The sequence below is a fragment of the Montipora foliosa genome, chromosome 5 (genome assembly GCF_036669935.1).
Source record: "Montipora foliosa isolate CH-2021 chromosome 5, ASM3666993v2, whole genome shotgun sequence".
Classification (NCBI taxonomy): Eukaryota; Metazoa; Cnidaria; class Anthozoa; order Scleractinia; family Acroporidae; genus Montipora; species Montipora foliosa.
The window spans coordinates 46,557,425-46,577,424 of record NC_090873.1 but is presented as its reverse complement, the minus strand read 5'-3'; the positions used below and the strand labels follow the sequence as shown (position 1 = coordinate 46,577,424).

At 37.8% G+C, this 20,000-nt stretch overlaps 1 protein-coding gene across 3 annotated transcripts in view; it reads right to left on the bottom strand.

Moving 5' to 3' along the window:
* The window catches only part of LOC138004464 (ankyrin-3-like), a 38,188-nt gene extending 19,392 nt beyond the window's left edge, over positions 1 to 18,796 (bottom strand). Inside the window, exons 1-22 of one of the 3 annotated variants that reach the window (XM_068850989.1) lie at positions 18,449 to 18,796; positions 18,124 to 18,300; positions 13,325 to 13,420; positions 12,713 to 12,910; positions 12,214 to 12,312; positions 12,019 to 12,099; positions 11,321 to 11,419; positions 10,185 to 10,283; positions 9,484 to 9,585; positions 8,737 to 8,835; positions 7,995 to 8,093; positions 7,295 to 7,393; positions 6,659 to 6,757; positions 5,136 to 5,234; positions 4,313 to 4,411; positions 3,817 to 3,915; positions 3,569 to 3,667; positions 3,012 to 3,110; positions 1,959 to 2,057; positions 1,190 to 1,288; positions 714 to 812; positions 403 to 501 (exon numbers count right to left, since the gene is read on the bottom strand). In XM_068850989.1, the coding sequence (XP_068707090.1) occupies positions 403 to 501; positions 714 to 812; positions 1,190 to 1,288; positions 1,959 to 2,057; positions 3,012 to 3,110; positions 3,569 to 3,667; positions 3,817 to 3,915; positions 4,313 to 4,411; positions 5,136 to 5,234; positions 6,659 to 6,757; positions 7,295 to 7,393; positions 7,995 to 8,093; positions 8,737 to 8,835; positions 9,484 to 9,585; positions 10,185 to 10,283; positions 11,321 to 11,419; positions 12,019 to 12,099; positions 12,214 to 12,312; positions 12,713 to 12,910; positions 13,325 to 13,420; positions 18,124 to 18,138 (2,076 nt within the window). In that variant the 5' untranslated portion in view covers positions 18,139 to 18,300; positions 18,449 to 18,796. Of the gene's footprint in view, positions 1 to 402; positions 502 to 713; positions 813 to 1,189; positions 1,289 to 1,958; positions 2,058 to 3,011; positions 3,111 to 3,568; positions 3,668 to 3,816; positions 3,916 to 4,312; positions 4,412 to 5,135; positions 5,235 to 6,658; positions 6,758 to 7,294; positions 7,394 to 7,994; positions 8,094 to 8,736; positions 8,836 to 9,483; positions 9,586 to 10,184; positions 10,284 to 11,320; positions 11,420 to 12,018; positions 12,100 to 12,213; positions 12,313 to 12,712; positions 12,911 to 13,324; positions 13,421 to 16,727; positions 16,915 to 18,123; positions 18,392 to 18,448 lie in introns of those variants that run through there. The other 2 variants (XM_068850988.1, XM_068850987.1) reach the window with 2 other exon arrangements.
* Between the last annotated feature and the right edge of the window lie 1,204 nt (positions 18,797 to 20,000).

Sequence of the window (20,000 nt, the reverse complement as noted above, 5' to 3'; positions counted from 1 at the left end):
TTTTTATTCTGATTCAACAACTTAAATCATTTCAGAATGATTTTTCCCAAAACCCATGAGATTGAGGAGCCTTGTCGTGAGACCGTGAGAGATGACAAAAAATCGTGAGACTCACGGCAGAACCGTGAGAGTTGGCAGGTCTGTGGAGGTCCATGCTGGTTGGTCTTGACCAATTTTAGGTTCCAGATCAGTTAAAAAATTACTTCCTTCTTGTGCAGCTAGAACTACACTGTTGAAGTTCCCTAACTCAGGTACATCTGGGTTTGGCATATGTGTACTTTTAGTGCATCTAAGAAAAACTAGGGTGTAACTTATGTTCGTGTCTCCATCTGAGTTTCTGTATGGTATGAACCACGTTTTCATAACCTGGAATTAAGTACTGAAGAAACAAGTAATACATACCACAGTCTGAGCATTTATTGGAGCATTGTATTTTAGCAGGAGTTTTGCCACATCAATCCTGTTCTCTCGAGCTGTCAAATGCAGGGGTGTCAATCCATTCTGCACAAAGAAAATTTGTTTATTTTCAACAACTACAAATGCAACCTGTTCCAAACAAGCTGTGAAAGTCACCATGAGAATCAAAGATATCTCAAGCAGGGGAAAGATGAAAGCAGAAAAGTCAATTCCATTCAGGAGACGTTAAAAGCAAACATGCACGTTTTGCTGCTTGCCAAAAGCAGCAAGCATTTATGTTATAAGTTAAGCCTTACATTGGTTGTAACACCAGGCAGTGCTCCATTTTCCACCAAATGTTCACAAAGTTCAACATGTCCTTCTTTGGCAGCCAAGTGAAGTGGACTAATGCCAGTCTGGAAAAAAAAGATAGCAAAAAAAGGACTCCCTCCTTTAAACAGGCACAATACCACAGTATTCAACAAAAGAATTAACAAATTGATGTCATTTTTTTATGCGTCTGTCCTGTTATTGATAATTAATTGCGTCATAACATTGTCAAAGTAGCTGTGGATTCACGAGGTGATAGCCGAGTGGATCCGCAGACTACTTTTCTGCAAGACAAAAATGCGAGAAACTTCAATCTGACGCGAGCAATGTCGCATCAATATCGCATAAATTATAAATTTATGTGTCTTTCCACTTACTGACAATAAAAATTAGCCAATTTTTATGAGCACACGAGATTTTTGCAGTCATTGTAAAAATACCAATAGACTAGCAATAACATTACCTGTGTTTTAACATCAGGGTCCATCCCTCGCCTCAATAGTAGTAACACAATATCAATTCTGCTTTTCTTGGCTCCAATGTGCAAAGGTGTAAATCCATTCTACAGATGAGAAAAATAATTATTGTGAGGGGTATAACAGGTGGTGGTGTCACGATTAGCATGCAGGATTCCTGCATCCTGGGAATTGCTGGTGCAAGGCCAACATGTTTCTCAGCCTCTCTCTTCGCCCCTGGGTATGAATGGGTTCTGGCATTGTGCTGGTAGCATTTACCTTTCAATGCACTATCATTCTGAACAGGGGGAGTAGAAATACTCTCAGCAGCAATATATTTTTTGTTTATCCCTTCGTTGGTGTGGGGGCTCGTGGCTGGGTTGTGGATACTGCTGGCCATGGGGGTGGTTCCATCCTGGCCAACTGTAGAGCTGTTTTGGGCACCTGACCTCCACTTGTGACGAATGTTGTTAAAATATAAATGTGGCTTTAGGGGTAGGGTGATCATACACACTACAACGTAAGATACAGGAAGAAGTGTAACAGCTTCCAAAATATTTAGGCCAATTTGTAAGTGATGGTTTTGTATTTTAAACTACATTCACTCACATAAGAAATGAGGTCCACACACAAGGGAAAATAGGGTGGGAAGGTTGTTTTTGGAACCCACTTGGCCACCATAAAATGCATCCACTGAAAAGTTGCATCTACCAGTAATTATTATTTTGAAGCAATGGCAAGATAGGTGTCGTCAAGGGCGTGGCTTTAAATATCTACCTTGGCTTGGGCATTGGGGTCGGCATTGTTGTCCAGCAAAAATGTAGCCACTTTCTCATTGTTATAATGTGTCGCAACATGAAGAGGAGTGAGACCATGCTATATGGAAAAAAAAAAAACAAAAAACAGGAAATAACATTAGAATCCTTGCACTCATTAAATGGACAGTTTCCTGTTTTTGTATATTTTTAAGCTTTGGAGCTACAAGCAGTCGCAAAAAGGTTGAGACATTGAATCGAAAATTCACCTCTCCTCTTTAAAATCCTTTTTCTAGTTCAAAAGAAAAGTCACAATGCCCCTCCTCCCCCCCACCCCTTCTTCAATGTTGATACCCTTTGGTTTGACTGCCAAGTGGAGATGGAAACAAGTGTGTATTCCTATTTTTCATGTTGCCATGTTACCACCAATAGCGTAGCTCCTACTTTACTATGAAAACTACACATAACCCACAATTCCTCGATTCGCTCTGATGAAGGGCTAACACTCAAAACATCAGCTTTCAGAATCTCTGTATGGTGGTCAATTTACATTATCAACTCCATTGATAAAACCAAATTTTTGCATGGAAACAAATGTGTTTTTTTTTTTTTGGGGGGGGGGGGGGGATTGAGAATGCAAACTCTTTTTGCAATTGCTTGTAGCAGTAGTAAATTTTACGGTTTCTTCCTGAATCATGCGTGTTTACACAGAAAATATCAAATTTAGTTTTGACCACTGAATTTATTGTACGGGCCAAACATTTTATTCTGTGCATGAGTTATCATTCTATTTGCATGCAGTAGGTTCACAACACAAAGGAAATGATGCAAAAGTACTTCCACTGAGTAATTCTCCTTCTATGACATTGATTCAGTTTACTGCATCAGTGCCTTTAATGTTTCAAAAACGATGGAATTAAATGGGCTGACATAACAGTTGCCCATGCACAGAGACACATAACGTTCCCTTTACGATACAGTTCTCACAAGTTACTTGACCAAGTTCTGACTATCAGATGGGCTGGATATATTAAGAATACTCAATGTACATGATAAACATAGTGCAATCACTGACCTTTCCTTCGGGATCAGGATTATCATAGTATTTGAGCAAAATCTCAATGATCCTGATATGGCCATGTCTTGCAGCTTCATGAAGAGGAGTAAATCCTTTCTGTAAAAAATCAAACAAGAAAGGAAAAAGTAAAGTAAGATCTATAGATACACTGACAAGGTCATGAAAGCCCCTTGCAAGCTTATTGCTGATTCTGGCAAAGCCAGTTTCTAAAGGTGGGTGGGTCTGTCGGTCCAAGGATGAGGGTAATCCTCTTTCAGAGTACAGTGTAGTCACAACATTTCAGTTATTTCCAAGCTTCATAAAGGTAAATGACCTTATTCATATTGTAACAAAGGCAGTGTTCATCAATATTTCAAAGAAATAATAAAGACAATGACGACTGGAAATTATTGTTTGTAATAAATAATGCACTGATCAGAGATAAAAGAAGTTGTTTGTTAAAACATCAAGAAAAAATTGGAGTGTTAATACTCACAATGTTTTTCCTGATGTTTCCACAAACAACTGCCTTTTTATTGCCTTCTGTAAAATATTGTACTGAAATGGGTACTTACTTTTGACAGCTCTGTAACAGAAGCCCCATGCTCCACTAGAATTTGTACAAGCTCCTCGTTGCCATCTCTTGCAGCAATGTGCAGTGGTGTACACTTATTCTAAAAAAAATAATTATGTTTAGTTCAACAACAACCGGCAGTCTTCCCAAAGAAACAAACATTGCCCAGTAATAGGAATAAATCTTGGTATAATGATTAAGTGCAGGTAAACCACTCATATCAAACAGCCTGATTATCTATGGACAAACCTTGTCAATTACATCAGTTGAAGCTCCATGATCCAACAACAGATTGACCATCTCAACATTCTTTGTTCGTACAGCAATGTGAAGTGGAGTTTCCCGATCCTAACATTGGTGAGAAAATAATTCATTAAAAAACTACATAAAATAATTTGAAACACTAACCGTTCTGACTATAGAAATGACTCCTTACACACAGAGGTTTAAACCACAGGTGGAATAACTGCACCCACAAAATAGTTCACCAATTTTTAACAATTCATGTGGTCAATCCCATAGTCTGATGGAGTGCACACCAGGAAAACTCTGGCTTGTAGATTTATGATTTCAATAACAAAAAAATAGAGAGAAAAAACAATGATTTTGCTATCTTGTCAAGAGGACATTATCTAGTGTCCAATTTTTTGCCTGAACTCTCCTTAACTAAGAGGATTTATGATGTGGGCAAAGTGGTCTCAAGAAGGAAATGAACTTCTTTGCTATTTAAATTGAAGTTGCATACCTGTGTTTTAGCATCCACTGCAGCCCCATTCCTTAGCAACAGTCGTACAATGGTTATCTGGCGACGACGACATGCAATATGCAGAGCAGTTTCACCCCTCTGAATAAAAACAGAAGTAATAGATCTATCAAACACGAGTATAAGTGCTTCAATGAGGTATTCAGACATGAGACAGAACCCACAGGCCATGCAAAGAATCAGTGGACTGAGAGGAAAACCACCAATGAAGTACCAAGCACATATTTTTGTTGGCTTCTCAGTGAGTCCACTGAATAATGCAGTGTTATATTCTTGTTCAGTGAAACTATACAAATGCATATATTTGAATAAAGTAGTACAGTATGTATATACCAATCTCACCGAAGAATAGACCCTTTGCATAAATGGCAATATACATCCTAAGCCTCACATTCATGTGAAAAATTATTTGTCCAGAAAGATAAGTATGAGGTTAAGAATGTACAAAGTATTGTTGTTCAAATTTAGGCGTCATGTATGCAAAGGGTCTATTGCTATACTCTATTTCATTGGGTATCCAACTATGCAAACTAACATGGTTAATGAATTAAGCAAAAAGCTGGAGTGAAAATGGTCAATCTCTTTAAAACAGAAAAACAAAGCTGCTAATAGTGATAATTGTATAGACTTTTTACTGATAATGAAAAAAAAGTAAGGCAATGCCATGTTTTCCTTGTTAATATCAAAGACGGTCATTTCTGGGAGCTTCACAATAGCATCTCATGATTAGCAGGGAATTAAAGCCTTGTTAATAATGCATCCATCTTTAAAAGACTTCTTTGCACATCACAATTAATACACTTACCACATTAGTGATGTCAGGAGAGCCACCATGTTGAAGAAGAATGAGCACTAATGTCACATTGCCATAATATGTTGCCACATGCATGGGCGTTTGGCCACCCTGAAAGAAAAAAACAAGAAAAGAATTAAGAAAAAACTTTTGGGAGCTTCTGAATATGAATTTATTTTTTGAAAATGAATTAGACAAGTACCACCACTGAAAAAGACGGTTTAACAACCCAAAATTAAACGTGTACAGACTGTCAAATAATAACTGACTGCGTTTCTTTGCAGGTCACTTCACTTTTTTTTTCTCTTAGTTCAATTTATTAGTAATTTTAAAGTTTACACAAACATGACCATGTCATACATGTATTTACACAACTTGCATTTACACAACAAAGATGTACATGTTGTGATTTACAATATTTCCCCATCATTTTGTATACGTAATCACATGATTTCGAGTGCAATTTGGATTAAATAAGAACAATTAATTTTTTTTCAAAGATGACCAAGATTGCATGAGCCCGTACCTAGGGCGACTGCAATTTGTAGTGTTTATTTATTCCAAATTGCACAAGAAAAATCACATGTGATTACTTATTAATAATACACATGAAAAAATTTGACATGGTTAAGCAGAAGAAAGGCACGCGTATCACGCAATCAGGGAAAAATTGTGCCATAAATTGCGCCATCCAGGGTGCGCGCTTGATTAAAAAAAAAAAAGATGTGATAGCTTCTGAACAAACCCTATTGTTTATTAGCCAATCATAATCCAGAATTTCGATGTGTAATTAGCACTAGTATTACACTTGAACTACACTGCTCTCAACCAATCACAATCAAGTATTTTTTTCATGCATATTATTAATAATGTTATGGTGTGTTCTGAAACTAATTTTGCCTCTGTCAAATTCATCAACTTTAAATGAGTCAGACCTTCCACGGAAAAACGTACACCGCTAAACCCCTAAATTGACCGAAGCGTTAGGTATCCGTCAGTCGTCCGTTCAAAGGTTACATGAAACCGTCAGAGCGTTAACTTCATACGTTAGAACATTACTGTTATCCGTCAGGGTGTCAGCGTCATCCGTCATAGCATCAGCCTCATCCGTTAGAGCAATGGTCTTATATGTCAGATGTATATTAATCTCATCCATTAGGCAAATCTTGGAATATGTTGGCAAATCAAAATAATCTGTAACAATAATATTGTTCCGGATCAGGACTTCAACGGGACTTCATAGCTCAGTTGGTTAGAGCGTCGCACCGGTCACTGTTTCAAACTCCGTTGAAGTCCTGAAATTTTCAGGCTACTTTACGCAATTGCAAAAATTGCGTTCATAACTGCGAGGATCATAGCTTCACTTGATTACAGTATAGTTGAAAAACTGTGATTGTCCCTTACAGCCAATTCCTTCAGTCATTATGCAATAATAATTTTTTTAAGAAAGCTTTTAGGATTAACCACTCAGAAAGGAGCAATATAAGCTTAGGTCAATAATATTGCAAAACATGTTGCACAAACAGTGGGCTAACCTCATTGGCAGAATGGACATTTGCACCATATTTTAACAAAAGCTGAATCACTTGTTCTCTGTTCTTTTTGCAAGCAACATGAAGAGGTGTGAATCCATTCTAAAAAAAAAAAACAAAAGGATCCACGCTTATGTCCATCATTCCTGTTTCTCAAGAAACGTCAACAGGTTTACTGATGCAACAACTTGTCTAAAATAGAGACAAATTAATTTTACTCAATTATTTCTGTTCAGATTCCCTTATTTTTATTTATGGTGAAGAAAATTTGAATGTGAAGTGTCAACCTGTACATGTAGGCATGACTATAGACTTGTACAGGTGTGTGCATCTTGGGAACAATGAGCTAACAACCAAAGTTAACCCTAGCCCTCCTGAGATGTGTCACTGTATGCTAGATGAATTTTACTCGTCAATGGGCTGGGGGTTATTTCAGGAGCTGAATTAGCCAATTATCAAAAATACCATAATACTCTTTGTTTGTCCCAAAATTATGCATAAGTTAGCATTGTTTTCAGTTTCTCTTGGGACCACTGATTTCGAAGTCCCAAGAGAAAATAACAAGAATGCTTATGCAACATCGTGGAGGGACAAACAATGGATTGAACAACTCTTTACTATTAAAAAGGATGAACTCACCCTGGCTCTTGCATCTGTATCAGCACTACGCATGAGCAATAACTCAGCAATATCCACATGACCGTAATGTGCTGCTATGTGCAAAGGAGTCAGACCATTCTGTGGAAAGAGAAAGCAAAATTTTAGTTGTCTGAAATAATTATTAGTAGAGATTTTACTTTCCTCAAACTCTGTAATAGGTAAATTCATGACTCAATAGAAGTTTACAAGGACAAGTATAACATACCATCCTTATTTTCACTTAAACGATCAACAGTGTGAGGCTGGTAGAGTCTCATGAGCGGGCACAGAATTGGATAAAATCAACATTCACCAAGGAAAGGCTTTCTGAATGTTACATGTAGGAGTGATGGTGATTTTGAACTCAAACAGCAGAAAAAATTACAATACGTAAACTGTATCAAGTTACATACTCTATACATGAACTCTGAATTTAATTTAAATCATCAACAATGACATCCAAGTTTATTCAGAAAAGTCATACAGATGGTTTATTATAATTTTGTGCCCAGACAGTTGACAAATTGAACCACATTGGCACTTCCATTTGATGAATTTGTACACCTGATTTCATTGTCAGCACTTCATTAAACCAAAAACAACATGAATGCTCTGTTGCAGAACTCTGAAAAGTTCCTGAGCAAAACCTTTATGAAACCTAAGAACTTTTCTGTAACTTAAAAAATTAAAGTGCTCTTACAGTAGCCACAGCATTGACAGGTGCTTTGCTGTCGATAAGCAGACCAGATGTGCTGGAGTGATTCCCTTGGCAAGACATGTGTAGAGGGGTGAGTCCATGCTGAAAACAAAATAAGTATTACTTTTAGAAGAATGAAAGTATTACTATTCATCTTTCCAAAGGAATAGAGAAAGGAACACATAGTATTCATTTTATCACACTATTCCTCCCAATAAAGGGGACACTGACAGTCAATGAAGAGGACCTTGATGTTCTTAACCATTTGGCCTCTAAGGAGTTTCCCAATGATGAGTCAAATCTATCACGAACTACTTGTAAAATAATATTAGAATATCTCCCAACTTGTACATTAATTGTCAATTAATCTGTCATTTTGTTGTTTCATACATTGTGTATGAAGTCAGAGTTTTTGGTATTTATAAAGAATCATTGCAATAATTATTATTTATTAGAAGTTTCTTGTTGTTAAATAAATATTTGTCTTTATTAATTAAACTATTACTTTTTCAAAAAAACTATGGTGAATCCCTGCATACAGGATGTACACTGTACATCTAAAATCATGTTAATTAACCCTTTGACGTCCAAACCGGCCGAAACCGGCCAGACTTAGTATTTTACTCTGTCTAACGCCAGACTATTTTACTCGTCAATGGGGAACGCCTGGGAGTCAATGGGTTAATTATGTACATTGCAGATACGATTTATCATAATAAAAAATGCAATTTATTAACAAGCTCACCTTGGTTCTAGCTGTTATGGAAGCTTTCTTAGAAATAAGATATTCAACAACAGCGTCGTGTCCATCTCTAGCAGCACAATGAAGAGGAGTCAGGCCATCCTAATTTGCAAAAAAATTCATAACCATGACTCATCTGATTTCAGATTGAAGTTGCTAGTTCCTGAATTAGAGACTAAATGTAAAAGACCTTAAAACTGATCAATAATAGATGACCAACAAAAGCTGGTGACTTTCAGGTTTGTGGCAATGGAGAACTTTCAGGCAGGGGGAGTGAGGTATCCATGGCAACCTAGCCTGGGATTGGTGGCTTGGAAGGTAAATAACAAGTGCCGAGGCCATGTGGAGAATGGGGAGGGAAGCTGTGATTTTCACAGTGCTCATTTCCATTCTCCATACAACTTCCCTGCTTTTCATTGCCTCTCACCAGGTATGCAGGCTAACGGAAACCATGCGAGCTGTCACTTGCTTCGGGAAGAATAATGAGGAGTGGTATGATCCAAAAAGGAAGACACATGGGGTGGCTTTTGAATACTGCCAGCCGAATGACATTAGTGACAAACCAGCAAGCAAGCAGATCTAGATGCTAATTCATTCACAAGAGGTTCCCAGCAGAATGCCAAAGGTCACCCCAAGGACCCTTTTACAAGTTTTTTTTTAACTTGCAAATTTGCAGCAACACAAATTTCATCAAGATCTGTGACAAAAGTTATATATATTCTGATTTCTTGTGATTTACACAATACAAACCTTGTTGGGTATGTCAACCTTTGAACCTTTCTCCACCAACAAAGTCACAATATTAATGTTTCCATACTTTGCTGCAACATGTAGTGGTGCTATCACATAATTCTACCAAAAGAAAAGTTGTGAAAGTGAGTGAGTGAGTGTCTCAAAACTCCAACTGTGGATTCAAAACATTGTTCTTATCACCTACTGTTATCTGTAGTAATTTGCATCCGGAAGATTTGTAATAATTTTTATTGTTAGTAAGGTAAATTGAAGAAGTCAATCTTGAAAAACAAAAATAAGCAAAAGAAACTTTGACCGAAAAGTTGAAAACATGAAACAAAGTTGATGCTAATCCTGAACAACCGGGCCCAGATGATTAAGAAAACAGTGTGTGAGTACACAGTTAATTCAGGCTCTCAAACTTTTGCTTTTAATACTAAATTAACAGTCTGTAAGCATGACGATTGGTTTTCAATGCAAGTAATCACACTGTCAGCAAACTAATCTCAATAAAGGAAAGAGTCTTCTGAATGAAACTAACATTTTGCCAATCAGATACTGAGCAACACACTTTTTACATTTAATAAAAATGCAAAAAGAGTTGTTTGTTTTAACATCAATTTAACTGTTTGACGTCCAAACCGGCCTAAACCGGCCTAAACCGGCCAGACAATTTTACTCGTCAATGGGGAATCCATGGGAGTCAATGGGTTAAGTACCTTGGTTTTGTAGTCAATAGTGGCTCCATGTTGGATGAGAACACCAGCAACATTGAGATTACCATACTTTGCAGCAATGTGAAGTGGAGTGAATCCATTCTAAAACAAGAAAAGCATGAACGAAAACCATGTAAATCGGTAGAAATTTACACACTAAGCCAAGGCTGTGCTCTAAGAAAAATTTTGGGGAGCCCTTCGGGCTACCAAGCATTTCAGCTGGGGTGCCCAGTCCTTCAAGTTGGTCGCCCGAATTGATTAATTATTTATTTACGATAATTAACTATCTGAGATCAACAACACAGCAAGATCTTCGTCCATCTCTCTCTTAACAAAACATTGCTTCTATTGCTCTGATGATCATCAAACTCGCTAGTGCAAGAAAAACCCGCAACCCGTCAACCAATGTTTTTTAGGTTTAAAAGAGGAAAAGTACAGATTGCGGCAACTTTATGTAAAGACGTTTGGGTCTAATACAGGTAAACCTTTTTACTGGTTAGTTGGGTTGAAAATCAATTTTCAAAACATGAATCAATGCCGCTTGATTCCTGTGGAGCTTTTGTAAAAACTGCTGTGAAACAATGAAACCATCACGGCCCAAAAGCTATCAATTTTTTTGGGCAAGTCATAAAGATTGATCTGGATGAAAATCATCGCTACAGGACAGAAGTAAAGTATTTTTGCCTTATATTATCAGTAAAATGTTTAGTAAAACGAGCTTTTTGTGGATTCAGTCGAAGCGCCAGTCACAGCGTTATTTGTTTAGGGCATGCAATGATTTGTCACGACACCAAAGACAATGTGGGATTGCTCTGTTTCTAAAACAACAACAAATAACATGATATATCTCCCTTTTTTTTAATTCTGTTATTTCATATACAGGGGAAAAACAACCATAACCTAAATATATTTTAGCCAAGCAGGCGCAGCCGTGAAACATCGTAAAAATATTAAATTTCCATAAATTGCGATTCCCAGGTTCCTACAAAAGTAAATTGCACCGCTTCGCCGGCTGCGCTTTACTGCTGTCAGAGCAGAAGTAATTTTTCTCACTCGCCCGAAGCCCAATGTTAGTCGCCTCTGCCGACCGGGCGCCGTTAGAGCACAGCCTTGCTAAGCCAACCACAAGTTAGTCTTACCGGTGCTTCAACATCAGGTTTGTGGTCTTTCTGAAGCAAGAGTTTCGCAGCCTTGGCAAAGTCCTTTCTGGCTGCAGTGTGAAGAGAGCGATATCCTTTCTGTGAAAGACGGAGCAAAGGTGATGATAATGATAAAAATAATAAAAACTAAGTTTAACTCAAAAATAAATACCATCAGTATCTAATTTACTCCACAATAAATTCTAGACTATACCTTATCAGAAAAAATAAGGGCTGCAGGTTTGCTGGCATTGCACAGGAATAATCATGCCATACAGGATTGTGAAGGCCAAAGAATAATTCTTTACAAGGTATCTTTCAGAAGCTTTCTACCATTGTTTTCATCTAAGCATGGACACATGACAGGAAAACGTTCTCCATTTTCAATCATTTGAAGCTTGAAAGATGTTCATGCAAGTTTTCCTAGTATGGCTGCAAGACTGGACATCCAAGACTTTTCTGAGAAATTGACCCGAATCTCATAGTATATGCCTCAAATACTTTCGAATTACCGAGTGGAAAAGTTTCAACTGTTTACTTAATGGTTGCCAAACTCAAACTTCAAAGAATATCTTTTCCTGTTATGTGTCCACACTTAGATGAAAACGAAGGTACATATATGTCCAAGGACAGCACATACTGCAATTTCAGCATACACGCAACTGACAATAGGAATTTTTCTTTAGTAATAACATTACCCTGGAATCATGGTGAAGAAGAGCTGCAACAACTTTCTCATGACCCTGCTGAACTGCAACATCAATTGCAGTGAAACCATCCTGTAAACACAGAAAGACTGTCATTTTACGGTGGCATTAACAATAAACTAGATGTATGTTCAACAACATAACTCTAGTAACGTCTATCAACAATTATGTTAGACTAACACGAACCTCTGTGGTACACTGCTGGTTGGCACCTTTGTTAAGTAGCGTTCTAACCACATCCACATGCCCTTCTTGAGCTGCCATGTACAGAGGAGTAAAGCCATTCTGTAACAATCCAACATAACACAAGTACAGTGTTAACATGGAAGTGACATTAATGCACATATGTGTATTAAAAACTTGTTGTTTCATCTTATATTTTAGTCTTTGAATTGAGTGCTTTACAACTGGAAGCTTTGTCTTATGTTAACTAACACTCTGCTTACAAAAACAAGATAACTTGACTGGAGAGGAAATTTACATTTTGTGGAACAATACAACAATGATGGTAATGATAATATAATCATTAACACACTAATAATGATAAAAATCCAATAATAATAACAAGTCTGAATATCCTGCTCTAGAGAGGGCAGACCCAATGCATGGATTTCATAATTTGTCAGTCTGGTTCAAAGTGTCAGTGTAGAAAAGCCAATACATTACTGTAACACAATTAACACACCTGTGCTTTTGAGTTCACCGAGGCCCCAGAATCTAATAACACTTCCACTGCTGGTTTCTGTCCTGCAAGTGATGCAATGTGCAAAGCTGTGTTTCCTTTCTTGGTGGTAAAGTTAACACCTGCTCCACGCTTTAGAAGCTCTTGTACAACTTCAACGTGACCCTCCTTGGATGCCAAATGCAATGCATTTAGTCCATTCTAGGGAAAAATTAACAACTTTTTTCATTGACCAGTACAGAAGAGTGCCATTTGGCAAGACTGGAAGGAAAAGGGTTTTAAGAATCACGTTGCTCAAGATATCGCTGAGGAGCTTTCATTTGACAACCACACCTTTGCAACCTGGCTATGAATCCATACCCAGCAAAGCACTGTCACACAAAAGTAAAGTAGTGGAAAGAGGGAAAGAGAAAGGGGAAAATTATATAAGAAACTGCTTTTAAAATCCTTGACTGTAGGTTGCAGCATACCAATATTTACTGGGTAGCTATTTTAAGACCAGATCAGTAGCAAAGCATTTCACATTGTTTTTAGTACAAGCTTGTTTCAAGTGACAGCAGTTGGGAAATGCATTACTCCTGGATCAGCCTTAAACTGCATAGCCTGTCTACTCACCGCATTACAGGTGTGGATGTCTCCATCTTCATTCAGAAAATTGCGAACCTTTTCAAGATTGCCTGCTCTGGCAGCCCTCAAAAAGGTGACATCGACCTGGTAAAAACAAACCCACAGCTGTCTGTGAATATACACTAGTGAAAGTGGAGTGCTCAAGGCCAGAGAAAACCAGCCAGAGCTTAAATCAGACTTAATGAAATAAGAGCAGACTGAAATTTATTTGTTTGAAAGTTACTCTAAGTTGAATGCCACAAGCTAAACCAAGAACAGTATTTCTACTTCAAAAGCCCTGCTTTAGGTTTAGATGTTTATCACAAGCAGTAAAGCTTGTATGGACTTGTTTAGAATTTAAGTTGTAAACATACATGTATCCTATTGACTCTTCATCTCCAGAGTACCTCATTCTTCTTAAAGATTACAGTAAGAAATTATCATTAAAATAAACATTTACCAATGGCTTATGCACAAATAAAATATGTTGTGCCGGTGATAAATGAATGTTGATAACACAAATCACACACAGGGAATAATCACATGAATCAAACAGTCTTTAATATGCCAATCTACAGGTTAGCAAGCTTGATTTGCTTACCTAATACAATGTATAAAATAATGGCAAAAATTTAATCATAAAATCTTGATAAAGATGTGCACAGCATTAACTAGTTCTGGGATCAGACAATCAAAATTATTTTCTGTTTCAAGTTAAATCAATGATGACAATGATACCTATGACATTGGCAAATATAGACAAATTATTTTAGCGGTATTGGTTAAAATTAGGAAAAATGCTGCGCGTGCACTTAAGTACATTTCTTTGTTGTGATTCGCAGAACAATGTAAAACAACCAAGTTTAAGGTTTGACCACAACATGCATGTGGAACAGTACATGTAAGTTGTCTGTTCTCTAACTTTACTTCAAAACCACTCTAGCGAATCCAGTTACACTTTCTCCACCATCCTGAACCACATAAACAAGACGGAATAATTGTGACGAAAGGCTAAAGTTTTATTGTTAACCCTTTCACTCCCAATAGTGCCACTTACAGACTTTACTCTGTCTAACTCCAGACGATTTTACTCGTCAATCGGGAACCCCACAGGTCTGAAAGGGTTAACAACAGCTAGATTCACTCAAAAACTATGTCCCCATTAACCCTTTCACTCCCAATAGTGCCACTTATAGATTTTACTGTCTAACGCCAGACGATTTTACTCGTCAATGGGGAACCCCACGGGGCTGAAAGGGTTAAATGGTATTTTCTTCGCCAAAGCCACTGTTATTGCATTAAACAACAGAACTTGGCATTTTAAAATGAGCAACAAAACACAACTAATTAGTAACTTATTGACTCCTGGGAGCGAGATTTAACAGATGTTACTCTGTCCAATGGCAGGGGTGTTTACTCGTCAACTGAGGGCGTCCATTGGCACCTGAGGAGTGAGAGGGTTAAGTAAACAACACAGAGGAAATTAAGGAAAGTAAAGATCAACACACATTTGCATGGCATTACAGAGAACATGCAAATTAAAGACATCCAAGACAAATATAACAATTCAAGTAGCAATTCATGATTTTCTACCAAAAATATCCTCAGGGCATGTCTTAGAATACCGAATTTAAGTCATGTTACATGCAGTTCTGAATTGGAAATTTTCTAAGAACCTACAAACTGAAAATTACTGATCGGAGGTTTTTGTTTAAACACCTTCAATACCTTTGAAGATAACGACAGTAAATACAAAAGAAAATCATTCTGAGTCATTATCATTTTCCCACCCATCAAAAACAAGGAAAATGCAAAATGTACGTCACTGAGCACTATTCTAGAATACCCGGCCACTTATTTGCATGTAAATGTGTATCCTGCCTCAATGCTAGACATGAAATTGTTAATAGTAGGGAGCATGGAATAATCGTTTGGCTAAACATTTTTAGAAACAATCTATTTTAGTAACAAGTAAAAACGTTTGACATAAGAAATCAAGAAACCCAAAACAACCTGAAGTGGCAAATGCTACTACCGGAAGAGTTCGGATAAATTTAAATTTATCTATAGGCAAGTGCCATAGAATACTGGATGCAAGTGGGATAAGTGGAGACAAAATAAAATCTAGCACGTAAATATACGGTTTATAAATTTGGGCATTTACAAAAATCAAGCTTGGTGGTGCTTTGTAACGTCTTTCATCTCATAAGGCTACCCAGATGAGTACCCAAGCGTGCCAATCGAACCTTGATCAAGGGTTCGAAAGCAATCGAAGACTAACATGAAAAACAAGAACACCCATTACTTTGTTCCGTTGTAAAGCAATGGTACAAGGCTCATGGAAACTTGCCGTTTGATCATGCCTGGATCGTTTATGAATTTAGGCTTTTTTGAGGTTTTTATAAGTATCGTAAATAGTCCGTGCAATTACGCAGATTAAAAGATCGCGTCCCTGATAATGTAAGTTGCCTTTACGACGTAACATTGAACATTTAGCCTGGTTCCCCACATTGACAAGGGCTGTAAAGCTGGAGAATTTCTCATTTAGGCTGTAGAAAGGTGTGGTGGTTTTTGCATCGACGCCTCGCCATACATGCATGCAGCGCGAGACTAATAATTATGCGCATTTTATAAGTCAAATCCAGCAAGAACGGTAACGATTTAAATATAGATGAAGAAACTTTTTAAAAAGAACCCTACCACCAAAGCGTGAGAGAGTCTCTCCTCTGTTTTGTATACATCACACAAAATCTTCATTTAAAGCCTACGTGGTTAAAATTATTAGAATTTCGCTGTTCAAATCCTATTTTGTCCATACCACAACAAACAACTGACTAAATTATTGAAGAGACAATAAAAAATTTACACATACAAGCCCATGCAAAGATCGAGGCCAATAAATAAAAATTAGTACCAACTAGGCCAGCAAGGATGGAAACCAGGGGTGAAGCGTAGAAAAGACTAGAAATGCCTCGGCGATTTACCTTCACGCCGCTCAAAGACACATGTCAAAACTGGGCAGTTTGCAAAATGAATTCAACGACAAGATGGTTTATAATTATAAGAATTTAGCAATTTATGGTTGCGTCGCTAGAAAACCTCATTGAGACAAAACTGAAATAAATAGTAAGTTTAAAGAAAAATTTTGTTCGAAACACGACAACGAACGGCGCGTGAAGTAAGCTTAATTTGTGCGTGACACGCTGAATGATTTTTAAGAAAAAGAACTTCCATCGAAGTTTATAGAAAGAACAAAAAAGTTTCAGTCAGCTCTGCTATAGGTAAAGAATATTTTCCCAGCAGAACGCATAAAATAGAGGAAGAAAGAACAAAAACACAGTTGCAAACGATAGAGATTTCAAACATATTACCGATCAAGGGACAAAAACTGGAAAGCCATAGCATTGCTTACCTGATTCAAAGTTGATCCTGTTCCTTTTTCCTTCATTCTGTAGCACGATACTCCGGTAGAATTGGAGTGGGGACTAAGTAAGTTGTAGTGCTACAAACCTGTATAGCTGTAAATAATGGCAAAAATCGCCTTCGAACGAAGTGGTACCTCAAAATCGCATCGTGAATACAACGGACCACAACGCCTAAATGCAGTCTTGGAGATAGTACGCATGCCCAAATGACGAGAGTGTAAACACGCGTGGCACGCGTGACAAACGTGAAAAGTGTGGATGAAACTTACTCCGCGTAAAAAAAAGTGGAAACCTTGAAGAACGAAGTTTTTGCTCTTTCTAGCGTTAAAATAAACATAAATTAGGACCAAGACGAAAACCCTAAAACCCGTTCTCCCGTTGGAGAAAGTGCGTGGTGAACCAAAAGAAGCTGCTTTGATCAAAAACTTAATTTTCTCTAAATATTTTGAAAGGAGTTAATTTGTGACGAGATGATCCTTTGAGGCAGCAGCTTATACGTCCTCCAGCAACTTAAAGCGAATTCAGTCGAAATCACTTCAGATTCAAGGCATATATATATATGATTTTTACGTACCTCAATTGAATGAACGGGATTAGGTTATATATTGTCTATCAGATGAAATTTTATATAAGCTTAGATAGTAGTTTCTTCGCAAAAGTTTATGTGGTCTTAATCATCCTCGTACAGTTCCCATTGCCTAAGAAACATGAGATAAGAGGTTACGGGAAAAATGGAAAAAGAGATTTCCCACAACCGGAAAATTTTGAGGCATCAATCTGATATACGCGGCTAGCGACTCTTCTCGAATCACACCCATTTCCTCACATGCGTGTTATTTTGAGTATGTGTACACAGGTTTCCGGTTTGTAATAATTGGATTAAATTTGAAATTTAAGTGTATGAACTGAAAAGGTTCCGTAAGAAAGCCGGATTTTTGTATCCGCCTTGCGATGTAGGTTCTCTGACGTTGACTGCCCTGGAGGCGATCGAGAGGCAAACACGCAAAAGCTCGTCAGTTTCTTAAAATACAATCCATGATTCCCCTCGCACCAAACTGAGATCCAAACTCGACAAAATTGAAAGAATTTCAATAAAATAACTGACATTAATTAAAATTATATATATTCACAAATCGCACATAAATGCGGTGGAAGTTTATGGATGTCAAATACTCTGCACTTGGCCTGTAGCATTTGTGACTCATGTGGCGGATTAAAGAAGGTTGTTGTTTTGGAGGACTCCAACAATGTTGCAGTTCAGTCAAAAGCTCTGGCCTTTTAAATTTAAGCTTACTGCTATTGCAAAGGGCTTGTAATGAAAAGAAGCAAAAGCAAAACAAAACTACTCCATGCTGTGAAACACAGATAAATGTACTCACATACCACTAAGTCTTTCATGATGTTGATCAGCGATCACAAGAATCTCGCGTAAGATTCCTCACATTATCAAAAGCAGCAAATGCCTCTGCGTATATACATCCAATCCTTATAAACACTTAGCAGGCATTTACAGCGATGTCAATGCCAAACATTGGAGAAACACCATAAGCACAGAAACACCTTTGGATGAAAAGTAATCAAACTAATCTTAACTTGAGACGCTGAATGTAAAGTTTCGCCCTGCTTGTGAAATGATATCCGAGCAATACTTGTAGAAACGTGTGCGCGCAAGTCAAGTGATGTCCCCATAAATCCATCAATCTCTCACCTCGTAAAACTGTTCAAATGCAGTGCAAATGTTGAGTGCTTACAACCAACATGAAGATAATCGCGGACCAGTTCCAAAACAAATAGCAATGAACAATAATGTAATATTTGTGACAGCTTTTTTTAAAGTTGATAAGAATTTAAACATAACACAACATAGAAAAACGTCACACTCCTCAAACAAACTAATAGGATGCCTCGTGACTCTCCGCTAAATTTGTCAGCGTAAAGTTATTTTTCTGGTGATTCGATACCATCATTGCGTTATTTATAAAAGAAGACTAAACGCTGGAAAGATTCGCCAAATGGTTTTTAAAAAGTGGGCACGATAGAAAACCTCAATGAAGCATACGGAAGATGGTGATTAAGGAGTCGGAATGCAAAAAGCCATGGTGGACGATGGTGGACATCAACCTCTTGATTTTGCGCAGCTACCACTTCTAGGAACACGTGCACTTCCCGTGAAACGACGTTCACGCACAACCCTTCAATTTACAAAAGGATTGCAAGTTGCACCACACGGAACGACAAATCAACTTTCGTATTTCATGCATATTAGCCCAGTTTTTTTTACTATCTAACATGAAATTTTATTCACCATTTTAAGGACGGTGCCTACTAATTCAAAGGTATTTTTGCGCGGTTTACTGAATATGCGGGAAAAGCAGATCTTAACAAGTGTTATCGAAATCCGAAAAGAAAATTGGGGGTAACCACGCATTTTCGAAGATAATTAATCAACAATATTTATAAAAAGCTTTAAAATATAAAGCAATGTATGACGTTCTTTTCCAAATTGAAGCTTAATTATCTCTGAAAAATGCGTGGTTACCCCCAATTTTCTTTTTGGATACTAAGAGCATATGCTAAGTTCTGCTTTCTCCACATTGTTTTGGGCCGCGCAAAAAACATCCCTGTATTAATAAGCACCACCCATAGGAAATCCGAGTATCTCGGGATGCGCAATAACAATAGTAGGCATCGTCCTTAAATTTGTGGAAAGCTATTCACTAAAGAGAGCAACTGTTTCTCGATAGAAAGAAAAAGGGAAAGTTCGTCATCAAAAATGTCTATCATGCACGCAGTAAAAAAAAAGCTTCAACTAGTTGTGAATGCAAATAAAGTAGCTCATGTTCTCGGGCCTTTTTTGGCGGGCCGTAATTCTCGCTGCCGACATTCGAAAGTAGTGTGGCGGTATTGTTGGCGCGAGAGGCATAAGCCGCGCGGAGTATGGGAAGGGGCGCTGCGTGGTTCGGTATTTCACAACGCCCCTCCCCATTCTCCGCGCGGTTATTCTTTCATCTTTATTCTACTCTAAATACATGAACAGGCTGGGCAAGTGGACAAAATGACCAGTTGCTTCCCTTGGTAACCGCGTGTCGTTACTAACATTGGGGAAGACTTGAGGAGAGCATGCGCCTACGGTGCATTAAACTTACTTGCCATCGTGACCACAGAAAGCCAGTCACTGAGGATTACGGAAGGAAAAAGGAAAGAGGATTGAAGACTCTCTTCTCATTTCCCCATACGCGCGTATCCTGCATTTTATTGAG